At 37.1% G+C, this 22,378-nt stretch overlaps 1 protein-coding gene across 4 annotated transcripts in view; it reads right to left on the bottom strand.

Moving 5' to 3' along the window:
- Window positions 1–1,403: 1,403 nt before the first annotated feature.
- The window catches only part of adcyap1r1a (adenylate cyclase activating polypeptide 1a (pituitary) receptor type I), a 40,462-nt gene continuing 19,487 nt past the window's right edge, over window positions 1,404–22,378 (bottom strand). Inside the window, exons 5-15 of one of the 4 annotated variants that reach the window (XM_081374801.1) lie at window positions 21,909–22,009; window positions 21,097–21,194; window positions 19,942–20,074; window positions 14,732–14,885; window positions 14,441–14,501; window positions 13,100–13,169; window positions 12,896–12,987; window positions 11,847–11,930; window positions 7,355–7,484; window positions 6,283–6,324; window positions 1,404–4,911 (exon numbers count right to left, since the gene is read on the bottom strand). In XM_081374801.1, coding sequence (XP_081230927.1) covers window positions 4,708–4,911; window positions 6,283–6,324; window positions 7,355–7,484; window positions 11,847–11,930; window positions 12,896–12,987; window positions 13,100–13,169; window positions 14,441–14,501; window positions 14,732–14,885; window positions 19,942–20,074; window positions 21,097–21,194; window positions 21,909–22,009 — 1,169 coding nt within the window. In that variant the 3' untranslated portion in view covers window positions 1,404–4,707. Of the gene's footprint in view, window positions 4,925–6,282; window positions 6,325–7,354; window positions 7,485–11,846; window positions 11,931–12,895; window positions 12,988–13,099; window positions 13,170–14,440; window positions 14,502–14,731; window positions 14,886–19,941; window positions 20,075–21,096; window positions 21,195–21,908; window positions 22,010–22,378 lie in introns of all 4 variants that reach the window. The other 3 variants (XM_081374800.1, XM_081374802.1, XM_081374803.1) reach the window with 3 other exon arrangements.

The following is a 22,378-nucleotide window of genomic DNA, read 5'->3' on the forward strand; positions in this document are numbered from 1 at the left end:
TTTATGTTTTTCCCGACTGACACAGTTCTTAAATGTTTTGGTTTTGTATGCAATATGTATTAGATCAAATTACAGCTGACTATTTTAATATTTAATATATTTATGAAAATATTTAAATGTATCCAGTTAATTTGACTATGCAGGCTGTAGCATAGCTTATTTTACTGTTACTTATTTTACTATTTTACTTGTTTTTTTTTTAATTTCTAATAAAAAAATGCATTTGCATGGAGGTGTAGACCTTCCCTACACATTTGTCTTTTTGTCAAATTTAAAGGTGCAGTAAGCGATTCCTGAGAAACACTGTTGATATTTGAAATCACCTCGAACGAACACACCCCTCCCTTCATTGCTCCGCCCCCAAAATCCATGAACACACAATGCAAGAGTGGATGTCTCCTTATAATAGCTGAAGCAAAGCAAAATAATGCTCAAAAATGAAGCGATGATGAACGAACGACAAGGAAGAAAAAAACTGAACATACAGTACACAAGAGTATATATAAGCAAGAGTTGGTTGTTAGTTGCCAACCGCACACACCAGCTCCAGGCAAACAATGATACTCAGAATTGTCCTGTTACTATAGCTAACATTACAACAACAGCATATCTTAGTTCTATGAAACACAGTAAAACCAATGTTACTCACGTTTGGAGAAGTAACAACGCAACCTCGGCGTCTGTTTTCAAGCTTTCTTGCTTCGGTCTCTCCAGCGCTGGAAAGCTTTTCTAATATTAACGCGGGTCCTGAAGCTCTTGCCTGATCATAACCCTTCTTTTTCCAGTGATATTCCTCTGACCTTTTCTCTTTTGTAATGCCTCTCAGCTATCTCTCTCTCTCTTCTTCGGTTTTATGGTGGGTGGCACCAACGTTAAGGTGCATTATCGCCACCTACTGTGTTGGAGTGTGGACCAGTTTACCCAGCCATCTCTCTTTCAACAGTCTTTCTTCAAATCTCCCTCTTGCTCACTCTCTCTCCTCCCCCATCATGAGTGGACACGCCCCCTACTGCTGATTGGCTCGCTCACTCACTCTCCTCCCCCAACACGAGTGGACACGCCCCGTGTTGCTGATTGGCTCACTCACTCTCCTCCCCCAACACGAGTGGACACGCCCCATGTTGCTGATTGACTCACTTAATCTCCGCCCCCAACACGAGTATACACGCCCCCTGTTGCTGATTGGCTACAAGTGTGTTGAGCCGCTCGGTAAGATAAACGCAGACACACAGTGTTTCTAAAATCGCTTACTGCACCTTTAACAAAAATAAAATCAGGGGAGTTTAGCATTTTTCCACTTTGCACAGTAGAGTTAACAGCCAACCATATTTATACTGTATCTCTCTCACACACATTTAAAGAAGACACATGTATACATACATAAAAAAACTACACAAATTCCATAAATTCAAGAGTTGTATGTCAAGAATGGAATTCAGACACGTACAAAAATGTTCACAGGTCAAACATAGACATCATCTCTACATCAAAGCAGAAGAAACAGCAGGCAGCTTTACAGAGCAGCTGAATGTACAATACAGTTGTTGTCCGGGTGTTACATTCAGACTGAAATGAGTTAGTCCACAACATGAAGACATCTCAAAGACACAATGAAACTTCAGACCTACACGACAGACAATCCTCATTCCTCAAAAATACAGCGCTCAATTATTCTATGAAATAAAAGCGACATCTACTGGCAGATAGATGTATTACAAGCACAAGAAAACACGTCCGTAACAGCTTTGAGACATGGTCGTTACCTTCTGAGCGCTCACACTCAGAATGACGGCTGGTGTCAAGAACATAGAAAGCAGCAAAATTCTCTCTCTCTTTTTTTTGTTCTTCATTTTCATGCAGATATATTAAGAAAGAGACACAGAGGGAGCTCGGCCCTCCCGTTACTATATCCAAACACATATGAAGCTCTATGTCGTAAGGTCACGTGATCCAAGCAACATCTGACGCTCTGTTAATGACACTCTGTTAGGATTTCACAATTTATTTCAACAGACAAGTTCACTATCACTGAGAGCTTGTTCAAGATCATTAATATTTACAGACTGAAAAATGACGATAAGACAAAAATGAGAAAGGTCAAAGAGTTTTCATCACCGGTGAGCACTCATGGAATATTTTATTTAAAGACTCCCCTCGTCTGCCATTGGTCGGCAAACAGATACAGCCCCGCCCCAAACTCATGCCATTGTTTGAGCTAATGTTGCTGTTTGTGATGCTGAAAACAAACATGTTTTTTTATAGCACCAAAGAGCTGTAGTGTTTACAATTTTCAAGCAGAAGCTAGCTACAAATGACTTATAGTTGTCTCTATTAAGAATAAAACGTATACTTTACATAAAAAATATTACTTTTAAAGGAACTGCAATTGTTGCCTCAACCAGGGTGGGGCTATTTTTATTCGGCCAATGAAAGATGGGGAGAGTGTATGAAACCTGTCATTATTTTTGCACTTTTGTATGGTGATTCTAGAGCAGATTACAAATGACACGCTTCAACTTTAAAATAACTACTAAGGGGGAAAAAAACATACATTTTCCACATTGTTTAACAGAAAGATTTGTGCAATCTACACGACCATTACTTTCACTGTACATTTCAATAATTTCAACTCTGCCTCCAATATGATACACCGACAACTGAGCTGCAACAAAAGCATATTGCACTTCAAAATTGGCACGTTCATAATCACAGAAGTTTTACATACATCATTAGTACTTTATGTTGACTGCAAGTGTTGGCTAATGTAAAGAGAGAGTGCTGGTACATCCATCATTTACTGGCACATGTGCGTCTTTAACATACACAGAGGATTTACACTCTAGGACTTCACAGCAGAGAAAAATACTGTACTGGAAATAAACAACACCGTTAGCAGAGGCTGTTGCCACTTTATACACAGATGCACGTTGTTCTCGTGATCAAACGTAAAATGTGAGGGATAACTAATTATGATTGTCAGTCAGTGGTGATGCAGTAAATTTGGTTGGCTTCATAGATTGACATCAGAGATTGTACTTGTAAAGAGTTGGGGTTAACTGTCTCTCAAGCTTTAAAAGGGTTCAATCCAAAACGAATTAAAATCTGTCATCATTTACTCATCATCATGCCATTTCAAACCTGTATGACATACTTTTACCATACCATAAAAAGTATTTCACATGACTTCTGCACCGTTTATGGTAGTAAAACGGCGCTTTGTTGGCCTTTTGGAGCTTGACGTAATTGTATATTTTCATTCTAAGAGGATAAACATTCAAAAAGTCCGATTTTGGAATGACATGAAGGTCAGTACATGATGACAGAATCTACAATTTTGGGTGAAATACCCCTTTAACACTATCACATTTCATTCAGATGTCTCCTGTCAGCCCTAAAAAGCATTTATAATGCACCTGATAGTAACGTAATGGCATTGATTTGCGCATCTCAAAGCTTTAGATATGACTATGCATTCTAATACCACGTATAAATGAATATATTCCTACTCGGTATAAAATAAAGATTGTAAAAGCAACCTGAACACTGAATCTGTTAATCTACACTACTAATTGACTAATAAATAAATCAATACCACACGGCACTGGTTGTTTAGAATAGATCAATCAAAGCTATTTTTGTGACCAACAGGCACTTCAGAATAAATCAGAGGGAATTGTGAGAATAGCTTCCTTGCTCCGGTAAATGTTGTTGTTTTTTTTGACAATCCTTGGTTTGTTTAAATTGGCTCTGTGTAGTTATAAACCATTCGCATGACAAGAAGAATACACTGTCTAAAAGCTAAATCGAAACAACATTTACATATAATCTAACGTCATGAGTCATTCATAAGTCTTTATATTATTGACATACTCTGTACTTACGGCTGATTGTAAAAAAATATGTTTTACAATCTCTCTGTGGAGAACACTGAATCAAATACACAGCATTTGAACGAGCAACACAAAGTCTGTACATTTTCTTTTATAGTGTAATTCTGATAAACACAGTAGCTTGCTGATAAAACAATACTTAAATGGTCACGTTTTGGCACTTTATGTTATTATTTTTTCCTTGATCTTATCGTAACACTGAATTGTAACCCGTCTCTCTGTCTCCGATTAGACACTAACTAATGTTCATCATAACTAGAAAGCAATGTGCTATTGGTTTGACGAAAATGAATGTATGAACGTTTCTCTGACTACATTCTAACAACAAATGATTCACATTCTCTATGGCTCATAATGCGATATGAAAATTCACTCGAATTTCTGCTGCGATCTCATTTTGGCGTTTAGGGCAGCGGTGTGCAGCGTACAGCTCCCCTGCTCTGCATTATTATTGACTGAGAAAGAACGTACAACTCTTGTGATGAAATAACATTCTTTTATGCTCATATTTTCTTATTAGATTAATTAGAAAGCCTTCAAAAAGTTGCGTTATGGTCAAAAAGCTTTCTAACCTGAACTGCAACTTTTGTTAGCATTAGCTCAAAACCGTTTTGGCACTTTAAATATATCCCTGGACGAATCTTTTCTAACCGATTATGGGTGATGCGTTCAGGATCTTGTTTGGAATCTTTAAATACTTATCCAGAGAATTGATGAATAATTAATAGTTCTTCTCTCATTGTGAATGGCCGGCCCTACTGCAGGTGAAAAGGGTGAGTTGAGGGCGGGGCTTTAGGGACGTGGGCCAATCAGGCGCTCAGGTGGGCAGGTTGAGGTTGACCGTCTCGGCCAGTGGGCTGGACATGCGTATCTGTGAGCTGCTCTTGCTGAGGATGGACAGCTGCGTGCCCCCGTTCACCCCACTGCTCGCTAGCGAAGGATGACGCTGCTGCTTCAGGTCCACAGCAAAGTACCTGTTCACCGTCCAACTCCTCCATTTCCTCTTTATCTCCGACTGCACCTTTAGGGAGAAACTTGAAAAGGTCATTTTTTAATGTACTCAGCTGTAAGGGTGCACGTGTTCTCCACCAGTCCACACTCTCTCCCTCATGCTTTGCACAATGTCCTAGCCAGATGTGACGTGACACGTTTCAAGCATCAATTTTACTATCCTCGCAGATGGCGAAATCATAGCCAATCAGAAGTTATTTGTTGTTTTATGTTCGGACCAATGAGATTTCACTATGTGCGGGGTTACCTACAGCAATGCAACAGATGAAAAAAAAACATCAACTGACTAAGGGCCCTATCTTGCACCCAGCGCAATTGACTTTGTACACCGACGCATGTATCATTCCTATTTTGCACCCGACGCACAGCGGACTTTTCCCTCCACAGACGCACGTCGGTAAATTAGGGAATGAACTTGCGCTCCCGGGGGCGTTTCAGCGAAAAGAGGAGGCGTGTTCTGGCGCAAACGTTCCCTGATGCTATTTTGCAGTTTCAGAAAACAATTCCGCCACAGACCAGGAAAAACCTAGTCAAGTCAGTGGCTTTTTCAGTGGACATGGGACATGGTTACAATAAATTTATGAAATTATACCTTGAGAGTGCGGTTTTTCATCTTTATTTTTGATAACTTTTTTACTACTCGCACCCATAAATGATTTGGGAGTTGAGCGCGCCTGTTCTCAATATTAAGGAAAAATATTCCACATGAGGGAAATCATTGTTGTGTCCATGAAGATGTAAAAAATAGGCATAAATCTAGCTTACACATTTACCCAAATTATTATACGCCTGTTTAACCGAAGCTAATTTGGGTGGGTTTCTCCATCCCCATACAATGTCACTTCTCTGTGTTTTACGGCCCTGACGAGAACGTCGGTCTCCTCGGCTGTGAACCGCTTCTGGCGTGCGTCTGGCAAATCCGCCGTTATAATATCCATCCGCCATGGAACAAGCGGGCCTGCTCTTAAAGGGAATGTGAGATGTTGCTCTGATTGGTTTATTTCACGTTACGCCCAAACCACACCTATGAATAATGAAGCTACTCCAGACCAACCCATTTTAGATTTGCGTCAGGCGCAAGAGTCATTTATCCCGCTGGTATAATAGCAACAGCGCCCGAGACCCGCCCACAAAGTTACTTGCGTTTCGCGTTTGATACTTGCATTTCAGATCGTTAAAATAGGGCCCTAAATGTCTTTTTGTGTGTAACATGGATGAAATTGATCGCTTGTAACTATCGCGTCATGCCTGGTTAGGATATGGTAGTAACTAAAAATAATTGTTTATGTAGTAATATTGGAACATTTATAGTGGAAATGTATTGTTTTCTAACCAAAAACTGATTGCATGCATTTGAGAATTTCAAATGAAATACTCTTACCTCTCCATTCAGAAAGCAGTACAGCACGGCCACCACAAAACCCTGCATTGAGTTAATATTATTACTAAATTGCATTAAAAGTGCATTCAAATTAATTAAAGATGCATTCAATTGTTTAATAGTGTCAGTAAAGATACTTGTAAAGTAACAAAAGATTTCAAATAAAGCTGTTCTTATGAACTTTCTATTCATCAAAAGAATTCTGGAAAAAACTATGTATCACGGTTTCCACAAAAAAAATAAAATTAAGCAGCACAACTGTTTTCAACATTGATAATAATAAGAGCAGCAAATCAGCATATTAGAATGATTTCTGAAGGATTCTGATTTCTGAAAATTCAGCTTTGCATCACAGGAATACATATATCAAACACATATATTCAACATATATTCAACATACATATTAACATACTGTATATTCAAACAGAAAACATTTTAAATTGTAATAATATTTCACAAAATTACTGTTTTTACTGTATTTTTGATCCACCGTCTTTGTAAACATAAGATGCTTCTTTTAAAAACATTTTAAAATCTTACTGACCTCAAACTGTTCGTGTACACAAAAAAATGTGGCTATTTATTCAATAAAGCTCCAAAACCTAGTGAGCTGCCTCATGTCTACATAGGTGACTACCTTCTAAGGCAGCATACTAAAAATTAAACAACATAAATAAAAATGAAGTGAATTGAAACTCTCTACATAAAAGCATAAGAAAAATATCTCTCACGCATGCTACACTCCGCAAACCCTAACATAAGCATGTTGTTAAGCTAATGGTTTCAAATAAATACATCATACTCACAAATATTGGTTATATATTTAAGACAGAACTGGATACGTTTACAGAATAATATGCTTTCCCTTGATTCTTGATTTTTGAAATGCATTCAGGAATTGCCTAAACCGTAAAAAGCTTAGTTTCCGATCAAAAAAATGGCAGCATGTAATATCGATGCCTAATATCAATGGGATCGCAGCTATAATGAAGCTCATAGGGTTTGAAACAGAGAAATAGTGTTTTCTAAAATACAAGCTAAAGTTGCTGTTGTAAAAGCAGATGCTCAGTACCTGGAAGGATCCCAGGCCCAGCTCAAAGACCAGTCGCTCCCGCTTGCTGAAATCCTCCGGGGAGAAGGCAAACACAGTGTAGTGGATTCCAAACAGAGGGATGAGGAGCAGGGTGGACCGTGCCAGCCGCCTGTCAACACACACACACACACACACACACACACACACACACAGCGCTTCAGACGGATGATTGAATCTCTCACCATGTCAACACACAGTTACTGTAATACACTGGAGATCAGAGCCATCCACAACAATCTTGTTCCATAGGAAAGATGGTCTCTTTAATAGATCTATAGTTTCTCCTAGACAGCAAATAGAGACCTGCTTCTCAGATGTTTTTCCTGAGCAAACAACCCCAATAATCTCACATGTGTCTTCTCTAGAATAGACTGTGATCTCAACAATGTCTTTACAAAATACCAAAGTCAGCCATTAAAAGTCCTGTAAAGCCTGACATATGAAATAATAGTATGAAAAATATATGTTTTCAATGGAATGGTTTGTTGAACCTTTAGACAATATGATATATAGTGAGAATATACACTCACCTAAACGATTATTAGGAACACCTGTTCAATTTCTCATTAATGCAATTATCTAATCAACCAATCACATGGCAGTTGCTTCAATGCATTTAGGGGTGTGGTCCTGGTCAAGACAATCTCCTGAACTCCAAACTGAATGTCAGAATGGGAAAGAAAGGTGATTTAAGCAATTTTGAGCGTGGCATGGTTGTTGGTGCCAGACGGGCCGGTCTGAGTATTTCACAATCTCATCATCATCATCATCATCATCTTTATTTATTTGAGCATCTGAGTTCCACAAGGTTCTACACAATAACAAGGTTCAGCACAATAGGCAGAACAAAAGAAAGATACATACGCAAATTAATAAGTAAGTAAATAAATAAAAAAATAAAAAAAGATAAAGAAAATAAAAAAAATGTGGATATGATGCTCAAAAGGAGTAGGCAGAAGCTTAAGCTTATTGAAGCCTACCCCCTTTTATATATTTAAACAATAGATACATTTACTATAATCCAGAAGACAATTGACACACAATTATGTTGTCCTATTATAGTAACTATACAATCAACAATATAACCTCACAACCATACTGCTGAATGCAAGACAAGTGAAGAAGACTCCTCAATAAGTACAAAAAAAACCATCATTGCAAGTAACAACTGATCACGTCTTTTAATTTTATTTTTTATTCCTTGCTGTTATTAATTCAACACATTTAATGGCCACAATTATTTATAATTATAAATAGTTTAATTATATTATCTTTATTATCTTATATTATCTTTTTAGTTTGCCGGTCATGAGAAGAAAAAAAAAGAAAACACAAATAGATTGCTCACAACTAATTCCATTTCCACACTTAAGAACATTCTTCCATCCTGTACTTAGATAGTATGACTTGTTTATACTTTGATTTGAATTGATAAATGAATGGGCACTGCTTGAGTTGGGCTCTCAGGTTGAATCTGCTCAGTTACTGGGATTTTCACGCACAACCATTTCTAGGGTTTACAAAGAATGGTGTGAAAAGGGAAAAACATCCAGTATGCGGCAGTCCTGTGGGCGAAAATGCCTTGTTGATGCTAGAGGTCAGAGGAGAATGGGCCGACTGATTCAAGCTGATAGAAGAGCAACTTTGACTGAAATAACCACTCATTACAACCGAGGTATGCAGCAAAGCATTTGTGAAGCCACAACACGCACAACCTTGAGGCGGATGGGCTACAACAGCAGAAGACCCCACCGGGTACCACTCATCTCCACTACAAATAGGAAAAAGAGGCTACAATTTGCACGAGCTCACCAAAATTGGACAGTTGAAGACTGGAAAAATGTTGCCTGGTCTGATGAGTCTCGATTTCTGTTGAGACATTCAGATGGTAGAGTCAGAATTTGGCGTAAACAGAATGACAACATGGATCCATCATGCCTTGTTACCACTGTGCAGGCTGGTGGTGGTGGTGTAATGGTGTGGGGGATGTTTTCTTGGCACACTTTAGGCCCCTTAGTGCCAATTGGGCATCGTTTAAATGCCACGGCCTACCTGAGCATTGTTTCTGACCATGTCCATGCCTTTATGACCACCATGTACCCATCCTCTGATGGCTACTTCCAGCAGGATAATGCACGATGTCACAAAGCTAGAATCATTTCAAATTGGTTTCTTGAACATGACAATGAGTTCACTGTACTAAAATGGCCCCCACAGTCACCAGATCTCAACCCAATAGAGCATCTTTGGGATGTGGTGGAACGGGAGCTTCGTGCCCTGGATGTGCATCCCACAAATCTCCATCAACTGCAAGATGCTATCCTATCAATATGGGCCAACATTTCTAAAGAATGCTTTCAGCACCTTGTTGAGTCAATGCCACGTAGAATTAAGGCAGTTCTGAAGGCGAAAGGGGGTCAAACACAGTATTAGTATGGTGTTCCTAATAATCCTTTAGGTGAGTGTAGATCTCATACTCAAGGTGGAAGAAAACAACTATGATATCTTGTAATGTAAACCAACTAGATCTTTATAACAGTATAGCATAAAATGCATATAAATATCAGTTGTAACTCCTTCCCGGTAATATATCTTAGTGTGATGATATTTAAATGCTTAGTTTTATGATCTGATAGTTTTCAAATCTCTGTAGCTTTTATTGTGGAGAGGAAGACATAATTCAATGCAATACAAAAACAATTGAGAGATGAACGTATACTGTAAACATTCCTCAAAAGCCTGTGGTATCATATTTGATAATCACATTTTAGCATGAAATTTCTATATTATAAATATATAATAAGGAAATATCATATATCAGTAATATATAGCATGAGATTACTTTAGTCAAGTAAGTGTTCATCTTGAAATATTAATAACAATATAAAAAATATTTTTGTTTACTTTATAAAATCAATAAATATTTAAAAGCAAAAAGACATTAGACTACAGAACGCATGTGATCATGTTAATAATTTAGAGGCCTTAGAATTGATCAAATATGATAGGCTTCATGGTTAATATGAACTGAAATGTTTATCATCAGAAGAGCAGTATAATAATAAGTATACTTATACAGTATATATTATAGATGTACTCATTGTCACGTTTCAGTCCAAAGACGATGAAGAAGATTCAAATAGAAGTGTTTTTTATTTAAAACAAAGAAAACTCAGGTAATCCACAGATGCAAGAACAAACACCCGAACAATGCCGGACCATGAATATGAACTAAAGAGGAACTTAAAGGCATAGTTCACTTAAATGTTTTAATTCTGTCATCATTTACTCAACCTCAAGTTGTTTCAAACCTGTATAAATTTATTTTTTCTTCTGAACACAAAAGAAGATATTTTGAAGAATGTTTGAAACTTAACAGTTGATGGACTGCATTGACTTCAATAGTATTTTTTTTCCTATTATGGAAGTCAATGGGGTCCATCAACTTTCTGGTTACCGACATTCTTCATACTATCTTCTTTTGTGTTCAGCAGAAGAAAGAACTTCATACAGGTTTGAAACAACTTGACGGTGAGTAAATAATGACAGAATTTTCATTTTTTGGGTGAATGATTCCTTTAAATACACAGAGATAATGAACTGAATAGACAGGTGTGCTCGTCAAATGAATGTCAATTAGTGGCGGGAAACCAGAACAAAGGAAACAAACTAAAAGTCCATGAAAAAGAAACTAAAGCAAAACTGAACATAATGGTGACACTCATATGCATGTCAACAATAATTTCATTTTTTCCCCTTAGAAAACATAGGAAGAACTAAACATCTGAGATAAAGTTGATATTGCAATAAAACAACTGAGAACTCAATTATGCATTAATAATGGATTTAGGTCTCATCTGATAACTAGCTTGGAGCGAAAAAAAATGCTCAGCAAACATTTATATCTAGGCTAAAAATGCTCCAAAAAGTTTTGGCAGCTGTGTTTGGGATCATGGTTTGAGCTGTTCTGCACTGGCTGAGCTGGGAGACCATTTTGGATCAGCAATAAGAGATCTGCCATGTTCCAAAAACCAGCTGGACCACCTTAAGATGGTATGTAGTTAAAGACGGTATTTATCAAGGGTCAATAACCATAACTACTTGGCTGATATGAACAGTTCTGGTATAGTTCACCTTGTATAAACCAGATTGGACCAGCCTGAACCACAAGCTCCAAAACACAGATGCAACTGCATTTTTCAGCAGGTAAAAGTCCTGTCGCTCAAACAGTAAAGCATGGCACTAGCAACAGCATGAACATGGATTCGATTCCCAGGTGAAAGCAACTGATAGAAATATATGTATACAAACAGGAATGCAATGCAATAAAAGCATCTGCCAAACATGCATATGTACAGCAAATAACACAAAAACTATCAGCGGGGAATATTCACAGCTTAAAAACAAAAATGCACATTTGTTGGCCAACACAGACTCACACACATTCACACAAACAAACACACACACTTACAGCGTGATGGTAGAAAGCTCTGACATCCAGCACGAATGCTGGGCGGCCTGTGTGGGCTCACTGAAGCATTTCTGTGCACAGCTGCTAAACACGACAAAGACAACAAACACTCTTTAGGACAGAACACGCACGCACACACACACACACTCATAAAACTGACCGCACACAACAGACCTCAACACTGAGAGACCTCAAGGACATTTCATAGCTCAAGCACAATACTGTTTTCCAAGCAATTACAATATATAGGGCTTCGAACGCTTTAAACATAACGCAAAAGCACCATAAATATGGTCCTTCTTCTGCACTATTATTTAGACTATTAAGACCCCAAACATCAATTCACTCTCAATAGACTTCAGGGTTTCTTTCCTGTAGCTCAAACAGTAGAGCATGGCGCTAGCATCTCCAATTGAATGGGTTCGATTCCCAGGGAAAACAAGAACGGATAAAAAGCATACCTTTAATGCAATGTAAATCGCTTTGGATCAAAGCGTCTGCCAAATGCATTTACGTGACTGTTAAGACATAAGTCCTCATACACAATATGGCTTATCCAGGTATTTTATTTTATTTTTCACTGCCACACGTCACCTCGATCAACACAACAATGATTCCTCCTGGATTCTCTCCTGGAATCGGCACACAACTAAATTACTGAACATAAACTACAACCGTTCTAACAACAATAAAAAAATTAACGGCCTATGGAGATTTGTGACACTGAAACATTATTCATACATTCAATTATTACACCCAATTCCAAAAGGAATTCTGTATGCATGCAAAATGAATGCTACCGATTATACTATCAACACTGAAATGATTTCAACTGAATAATGACTGTTTGCTATTGTCTTTTTAGAGCTGCTATACATCATTAAATCGTTATTTTCCTGTTTATTGCTTTAAAACAATCTGTATTGTATAAAGCGCTATAGTCTTTTTTGTATGAAACTATTAAGACTTTCAATCTCATTTCAGCCACCAATCAGACACAACACACCATCAGTACGCTGTTTCCATGGTGACTGAGGCAAGCTACTCACAGGTAGATGCTGGACTCGTTCCCGCCGATGTCTGGAGACTGCAGCTTCTGCACCAGGATTATGATGATTCCAATGAAGAGGACAAAATTAATCTAGAAGCAAATGCATGCATGCGCTTATTATGGCTCCCATAAATAAATATACATGTTTTATTTATCCATGATTTAGCTTCTTTTTTTGTCTTATTCAAATTTCTTGGCTTACCATGATTGATGCCACAACAGGTCCCTTGATCACCCACCAGAGGGCAGTATTATCATTCGTGTCCCAGCAACTGCAGAAATACAATTGATTTAAGAAACTGGCTATTGGTCCGTTCGGTCACATGATTTAACAGCTTTTGAAAGAGAATAGCTTGCAGTATGTGCCAGATGCCCGGCTACATTTGCCTAAATGTACAATATTCGACAGTGCACACTGCCTGGAAAACTGTCACACAACACAATGTGCTCGAATCAAAATTGAACCCTATTTATTTTCATTTTCTTCCCCTTGTAAAGCCTGACATATGAAATTATAGTTAGAAAATTTGATTCCAGTTTATTGACAAACTATATATATATATACTTTTAGATCTAAATAAAAGTTTTAGTGTTCTTTGTTGAGTATCATATTTGATACACCAGGCTTTTATGACTCGTATAGTGAGAATATGGAGCTCAAACTCGAGGAGGAAAAACACCTCAATTTTATTTTGGTGCAGATACTGATATTTATATGAAATTCTGGTAGCTTGTAATGTAAATTAATGCATATACATATCAGTCGTTTTTTTACTATCAAAGCTCTGTAGTTTTATCATATAATGCAATGCAATACAATGATGTTTTAGAGATGATCAAATAAACGTTCCTCAAAAGCCTGATGTAGCCTATCATATCTGACCAATTTTTATTGATAATCAAGTAAAACCAAGTTGCTTCTGTCCATTTGTGAAATATTAATAAAAATACAAACGTTATTCTTACATTTACTTTATAAAAATCAGTATTTCACAGCAAAAAGTCATGTGAACCATGATCTAAAGTTTTTTTTTTCTTCATGATAATTTAAAGGCCTTAAACATTTGCATATCAGATATGATACAGCCCTTATAGGGTCAATAAATGTCATATTGTGCATTATTATATCACATTACAGAAGTAAAATGAGTTGCACCTTTACATGTTGATCATGTCCAACTCACTACTGACTAAAAAAAAAATTGTTTTACACAAACCTGGATTAAACCATATGCATCAGATGGCACTCGCCGAATGAAACATGCGACATAGTGAGGTTATGTCACATAGTAGAATCTCATTTAAAACATTTATTGTTCCATACTGCATACATTTGCTTTAAATAGTATGCAGTATACAGTGAATACTGTGCAATTATGATTACACTTGTATTCCTTTTTTTTGTATTCCTTTCCAAACATAGACTCATTCTTGTGACTAGTGACACTGAATGCTAATAGTGTAGTTCAGTGCCAGCATCTGCGTAGGTATCAAAGCAACAATTACACTATATCACTTTTTGTTTATGCGGCATTACACGTACCCAGAATCATCAAAATGAAGACGCAGAACAGCCCATATGGTCACACAAATGGTGGGCGTTCCTGAAAGTGTGAGAGGAAGAGGACATTTGTCAGACCTCAAAGCTGTTCTCTAATGCATTTAGACCTTCAGTATTAATGTATTACATATGCCAGCACAACAAATCACATCATAAAGAGCCAGTGGCCAGTTAACACATACGCTGCACTCCATTTCCTTCCATATCTATGAGTGTGACACATAATCAATCCCGTAACAATCCGCTTTGGTATGATGCATCGCTGTGACATACCCCAGCCGATGATGGTGTACCAGTAGAAGTAGCGTCTCTCGGGGAAGAAGGTTTCCACCAGCAGTGTGAAGAGATAGAGACCTTCGATGAAGAGCCAGAAGTAGTTTGACATCACACAGTAATGGAAGAACACCATCACTGCCTTACACCCCACCTGAACACAGAGAAACACATTTAGAAAAGCCAGCGGATCCCTGTTAGTATCCATCAGGCGACCTCATTATAGTCGCAGTTTTCAGTGTCCTGTACCCGGAAATCTATAAGCACGTTCAAAAACCCTGTAAATAATAACTTGCTTGCATGCCGCTACTTTAGCCATGAAGAAGAATTAAACCTGGACTAGAACAGAGCAATACTGTCATCAATGATCAAAACAGATGGTTTCAAGGTAGTCACATACTAACTATTCATGATAAATTAAGGTAATACTGTACTTTATAACAGGCCATGCGAATACACAGTAGTTCCCACAAACAACACGTCTTAACTATACGATACAATACGATAATACTTTATTGTCAGATAAGGTCTGATATTTGGCAGAAAAGACCACAATATGAAAAAAAAAAACCACTGAAAAATTACACTGGCAACAATTACATTAGCAGAAAACACATACTTTGAGCTAAAATCACCCTAAATTGCAAAATAATATGCATTAATTGGGACAGTAAAGATTATTTTCCAAAAGAACAAACATTAAAATAACATTGGAAAAGAATTGTATACAGTAGGCTATATTCACAATTTCTGAAATTATTTTTTTTTATTTTATCAAATGCACTCATATTTATTTGATTCATTTTTGTAATGGTTTTGTGAAGTCGTAAGTTTAATACTGTATAATTTTGATCCGTTTGCTATTTGCAATTAACTATTTTTTATAGTGTGATTTTTGGCGAATTGGATTAAAACCAGTTAGGGTCAGTTTGACTCGCAGTCGCAAACATCATAAAAAGGATGAATTATAATAATAATTTAACCCACAACAATTAGAAAACAAAAACATACAAAAATCTATATTGTCCCCTTTTTTAATTTCTAGAAAATAATAAATAAGTGAAATTTCAATATTTTGACCACTACTGTAGGAAATGTCCAAAGTTCACCTTCATTCCTATTCCGACATATTTTAGAGTAAAAGAGGATGTTCAACAACAGCAACAACAACAACAACAAAAAGTAGGACATCTTGAAATGATGCAAGCAAAAAACTGAAACTGGCTATTTGATTAGTATGAATTAGGGATTAGTTGATTAGATGATTAGTATCAAAGGGCTCCTCAGGCTAAATAAGCTTAAGTCGGTCAAGCTGGCTTTTAGAACATAATAGCTGATGTGTAGCTGGTTTAACAATTCAGGTAAAGTCGAAGCTTGCACGCTTGGTTAAAATAGCGATGAAGACGATTGGGAGAAAGGAACTTTAGTCACTTGAGTCACTGTATGAACAATCGCTTCTGAGAGAAGCACATAAAATTTTGGCTGATCCATTGCATGTTCTGCATGCATACAGAGTTTGAATTGTCACCTTCTGGAAGACGATACAGATTTCCGATGTGTAGGTAGTCTTTTATTTAGTCTTTTATTCCTTTTTTAGTCTTTTAAAAGTCTTTTATTACTTTTTCAATTTAAATGTTAAATGATGAATGAATATTTTTTAAAGGGTGTGTATAGTAATTTTGACTATTATTATTATTATTATATTTTTTTTATGTGTATTGTAGAATTTGCTGTTTATGTTTCGAATGATTTTATTAATGTAAACACCTTGAGTCCAACACAAATTTCCTCTTTGGGGAAAATAAAGTGTATTTCATTCATTTCATTCCTTCAAGTGCTCTAACCAGGTAATGCATCAAACAAGCCTAATGACCAGCTTAAACCAGCTATAAGCATGTGGATCAGTGATGCATCCTTCCGGCTGAAAGATGGCATGTACCCTGTACATTTCCATTCACAATACATATAGCCCGCTATGTGTCAGAACACTCTGAAGTCTTTATGTTCATCAGTTACCCTCTGAACCAATTCAAGGCTAAGTGATGTCATTACCACGGCCTCTGATTGGCTGGGGGAAAGAGCTCAAAGCCCTCATTCAGGTGTATAATGAGAGCGTGCACGTTTTGATAAGCTATTCATATGCTAATATGAAAATAATGGAATATTTCCAGAGCTCGCTGAACTCGGCTTCGTGATAATTACAGCTGTTTGTCAGGCACAGATGGGGGAAACAGAACATGTTGCTGCAGAACGTGGGCTTGAACATAAATGGATCGAGTTATTATTAGTCTGTGGGTTTCACATGCAAATGGCATCCAAGACCAACAGTTCAGTCTCATATTCAAATGTATCCGTTTGTGGGCGATTCACTGTGAAAGCAAATTTTAATTTTAATTTAGCCGAAAAATTTAACCGGAAAGAACATATATTTAATAATCAATTGCTTCATCAAATTTATTTAATAATCAACACTCAAATAAATAATGAGTTTTATATAAACAATTAAATTGCACATACGGCAGTTTTTATATAATTATATTTCTACTACAATTCATTGTTGAAATATAAACATTTAAATGGAAGCTGTAAAAGAACTTGTTTTCATGAAAAGGGAAAAGGTTAAACAAAAATATAATGAATATGAAAAATATATATAATATATATTCTCTAGAGTTATTTTTCAAGCTAACTATTGAGCTATGGACATTAAATGGTTCACTAATAAACAGCAAGTTCTGTCATGAAACTCTAGATGGCGCTGAGAATTACATTGTTACATCATTAACTACACGGCACAAGCTAATTGGTTCATGTTGCATCTGCAGCCAATGAGCTTGCTGCTCAACATTTAAACAGTTGGTCAGTGTTTGCTGTAGCAGTTTGCAGCGCGCTTTCCTCTGAAACCCTCCACCTTCCCCAGCTCCACCTGTATAGATCTGTTACAGGTCATTTCATATATTCTATTTGTGCAGCAGCAGTATGTCCACCAAAGCGTTTTTTCACGCGGCTGGCGTATTTTTTCAATTGTTTTCAATGGGAGACCCGCGTTTTTAAAACGCCATGAGCGTAACGAGACGCTGAGCGTCTTTTTCACGCTGAAGCGCTGAGCGTTCAGCATTTTTTACAGGTCGCCGAGAGTTGAAGAATGTTCAACTTTGGGTAAAACGCAGTGCTCATCACTGTCATTTTTTACCAATCACAGTGGAGAAGGGGCGGGACTAATACCACACCGACCAACCGCCACATTCTGCGTGTACAACGTCAACAGATGACAACAACAAGCATAATGTAATCACAGCATAAAAATCATTTAAACAAAAGCCAGAGAAAATACATTACATTGTATCGACATTTTAATATAGAATCAACACAGAAACAAAATATGTGTGAAATGAGGTACTAGTAACACTTTTGCGGATATTCCGTATCACTTTTGCGGATATTCCGTATCATAACAAACAAAGGGTCTCAACTGAAAAAAACGCAACACTGCCGAAATGCTCTCAAGCGCCCACAGCTAGGCGTTTTCAGCAGATGCTGTCCTTTGGTGGACACACGGCCTGAAGGTATTGTATACATCCGACCAGCGCGGAAGGTCTTTACGTGTTACTGTCCTTTTCCTTTTCTGCAAAGTATTTTTTAAATGCAATACATTTGAATATGTATTTTCTCGTTATTTCATCTGACTCCATAAATGAAAAGGTTTATCTGGAAAAGGATATCTGTGCATCATTAAATGTGAGCGAATGTTTGACTATTCCTTTTAACTCTTTAATGAAAATAATGTCAAAGTCAGTTAGAATAATCAAATGAAACAATTTATTATGTCAGGTAAATGTATCATGCCAATTACATAATCAATTCAAAGATAATCGATACAAAACATCAAAAGCTCTGGATTAAAGAGAAGAGATGCGAACCCGACATTAAAATACGTGATGCTGAATTCTTTGAGGTCCTTCAACATCATGGGCTCATCTGAGTAACAGAAGGCCCCGACCCAACATTAAGATACATGATGCTAAGAGTTTACTCTTAAGTATGAGTCACTCTTAGCATCATGGGCCAACTTGAGTTACAAAAAGGCCCCGAACCCGAGACCACCTTCCTTTGTGTGCCAGGTATCCCTAACCTCTTAAAAACCTTATTACCTTTTGTTTTACTTATTTGGAAATGAGACATTTGTACCAGACGCACTGAGACATTTCAAATGATACTAAATATGTATAATACTCAATGTTAATCATTCACATTAAACCATATATTCTTGGGTGAGTTTTTGGTGATCTTCGCACTTTCATCTCGATAGTGCACAAGGGGGAGTTCAAATGTTAATTTCCAGAGAGGTCCTTTGTCCTCTCAGGGTCTGGTCGCTCTTCAACCAGACTGTCCGGCATTTTCTAATTTCTCAATTCTTACAGTATGGACACACAAAACCGACGCCAAAGAACTAGCGCTGATGAAAGCCGACTGTGTTGTCACCTTGCATCGGGGGAAAAACAATCTGTGCTTGAACACACCGAAAGAACTACAGGCATTCTGCGCCTGCGTGTAAAGAAGGTAACTGTCTATTTAAGCAGATATATTCGTCTATATTCCCCAAAAGGGAAAGCGAAACTAAGACTGCAGGTACACAAACCACAAACAAAGCAACGCTTGCTTACCATTTTGAATATAAATCATGCTGATCACGTTCTAATTTTAATTAATATTAATATTAAAATATTCACGCAGTGAAATGCTCAGGTAAGATGACGTAAAATTAGAACAGCCTTCTGTCTGTGCCGTCATGACTTCTTTGCTTGCTTTCATCACTGTTTCTCTTATTCTTGTGCACTGACTTGTTTGCTAAACTGAACAGCCAATCAGAGTTCTCTCTCTCACCGACGACACAGATTCTTCTTGTTGAATCGGTCCAAAAAACCCGGCAGCGTCCGACTAGAGCCAACGGTGCGAAACACAACGAAAAAACTAAGTTGGCCGTCGCTCAAAAACGGCCCGATGTTGCCCGAAACATGTTGCCATTTGGCTTGGTGTCGAAAACCGTAAGTGCAAAAAGAAATTAGTAATATTTAGCTGGTGATGCGCTCTCAACTTTATGTCAAATAAAATGGCTTCATTGTGTAGGCTATTAGTGAACATAATTTTAATCAGATTTGTCATTGTATTCATTAGCATTAAAAACAAAATGGCAGATGTGCATTACTCACAGTATGAACAAAGCAGTGGTCACTGTCCTCCTCTGCGTACAAAACTCCATCTTTAATAAACACAGAGATGGCTCTCAGCATGAAGGACACAAACAGGTTCATGTGGATGAAGTTCCTGGTGCAGTGAAGCTTCCTGTTGACAAGACGTTCAAAGGAAGGATTACGCCATTATATGAGATTGAAATTCTAATGTGTTTGGGTGGGAAGCTGAGGGTCTGTATCAATGACTGTGTAAACACTCATCAATAGTTCTTTGAAGCCCTTGGCATCTTTTCATAATTTACATTATACGTAGGTTCTTCAGATCACTCTATTTGGTTTCAGGGTACTTTAAAGCACCACTACATAGAAGGATTTCTTAATAAAGAAAAATAAAGAAAACAAAGTACTTTGTGTATCTTGAAAAGCTTCTTCAATTGAACCAGGCTGTAAAATCCTTTTTCATTGTAATTGGAAAACGGTATTTTTGAAAGTTATAGGGACAATCTTACAAAAAAATAAATAAAAAATCTGGGTGATAATACACAGCAAAAAGAAAAGAGAAAAAAATAAATTATATTTTGCATAAAGAATATGCCACCTGTATTAATAAGATATCATGATAACTCCATGTTTTAACATTCATCATGTACTTAGAGTTTGACCAATAAATACATTTTTTAGAAATACTGTTACCGTTTTATGTTACGGTACGATCATTTTGAGATCGATTAATTCAAAATCCTTTATGCATTCAGTCAGATAGTTTACATTGCTAGATATAGCAAATGATGGCAAATAAACATGTTAAACAAGATAAATGATATATGCTTAATTTCACGTTAAGTATTCGGTTAATCGATTGCGATTAAATTACGGAGGAATCGACAAACGATTAATTCATATTATTTCTTATCCATTTATTTCCTTTTATTTATATACATACAGTATATATGACCAGAGGTTAAAATGTGCTTAATTGTGGAACATAATGTCACAATTCTTGACAAATATGATATGCTCTTGACAGTTTTTAGAGATTCCCCCTTTGCAAGCAGGTTGGATAATTTTCCGTTTGAATCTTCCTCAAGTGACCAGCACAAAATTACGTTCTCAAGAGAAACATGATATTATGCAAAGGTCAATGTTGTGTGATGACACTGCTTTAAAACTGACCTGAACCGGCACAGAATGACCATAGCTGTGGTCAGAGACACTAGAGACGTGCTGTAGCCCACCGTATAGAGAGCCTTCACAGATGCGTAGAACATGTCCTTGAAGGGAAGAGAAAAACTAAATTACTTTTGGTTAGCAGTCATTTTGCAAAGGTTTTGGTTTTCTTCCATTTCTTTGAGTTGAATACAGAGCATGCACTGTCCTAGAGTAAATACCTATCACAAATTAGATGAATAAAGTAAAATACTATGCAAATACGAAATTACCACTACTTCAAGAATTGGTCTAATTTAAAGGTGCAGTAAGCAATTTCTGAGAAACACTGTTGATATTCATTGCTCCGCCTCCCAAATGCATGAACACACAATGCAAGAGTGGATGTTTCTTTCTAGCTGAAACCAAGTAAAATAACGCTACATGAAAAACAAAAGCAAACGAGTGACAAGGAAGAACAAAACATGAACATCAGTACACTGGAGTGTATACAAGCAAAAGTTGGTTGCTAGTCGCTAGCAGCACATTAGCTCCAGACAAACAATGACACTCAAAACTGTCCTGTTACTATTGCTAACATCACAACAACAGCATATCTTGGTTCTGTGAAACAGTAAAACCAATGTTACTCACGTCTGGAGCAGAAACTACACAACCTCGGCGTCTGCTTTCAGGCTTTCAACAGCGTTTCTCAGAAATAGCTTACTGCACCTTTAAATAATGGGGGTCTCTTATAACCCTAGATAACTATGGTGGTTATGACCATCATGATCCAAATGGTTTCTATCATTAAGATTTCAGTCAGATGAAATACTCACAGGATTGCTTCCGTTGTAACCTATCATACAGGCATCAACATAGTGTGGAAACGGTTCAGACCAACCGAACTCTGTACAGTTTCTGCTGAGCTTGCCAAGCCCTGAAAAGCAGTATGGCAACAACCAGAACAATCATAAATCAAATGTGTTTCTCACTTTAAAAAGAAAAACCTGTAAGCAACTGCTGAAATTTGCTGCTGTCAGCAGAACTGCAAGAACAAAAGCGTACATACATCACCGCATACATTTATATTGACTGACTCATGATCTCACATATAGCCTAAAGTTCACTGTTTCAGTCTGTTATGCCTGGTTTAGCAGTGGTGCTGTTTTGCACCATAAATAAGGGCAAACACATTCAAATTTTTGACAAGATACAAAATAGAGTTTTACAGTTGAACTCTTGTTTATGTTTATATATTTAACTTATTTTTATTATACTATTTATTCTCCACAAAATAAATTATTTC

This window comes from Scardinius erythrophthalmus (genome assembly GCF_964197995.2).
Source record: "Scardinius erythrophthalmus genome assembly, chromosome: 9".
Lineage (NCBI taxonomy): Eukaryota > Metazoa > Chordata > Actinopteri > Cypriniformes > Leuciscidae > Scardinius > Scardinius erythrophthalmus.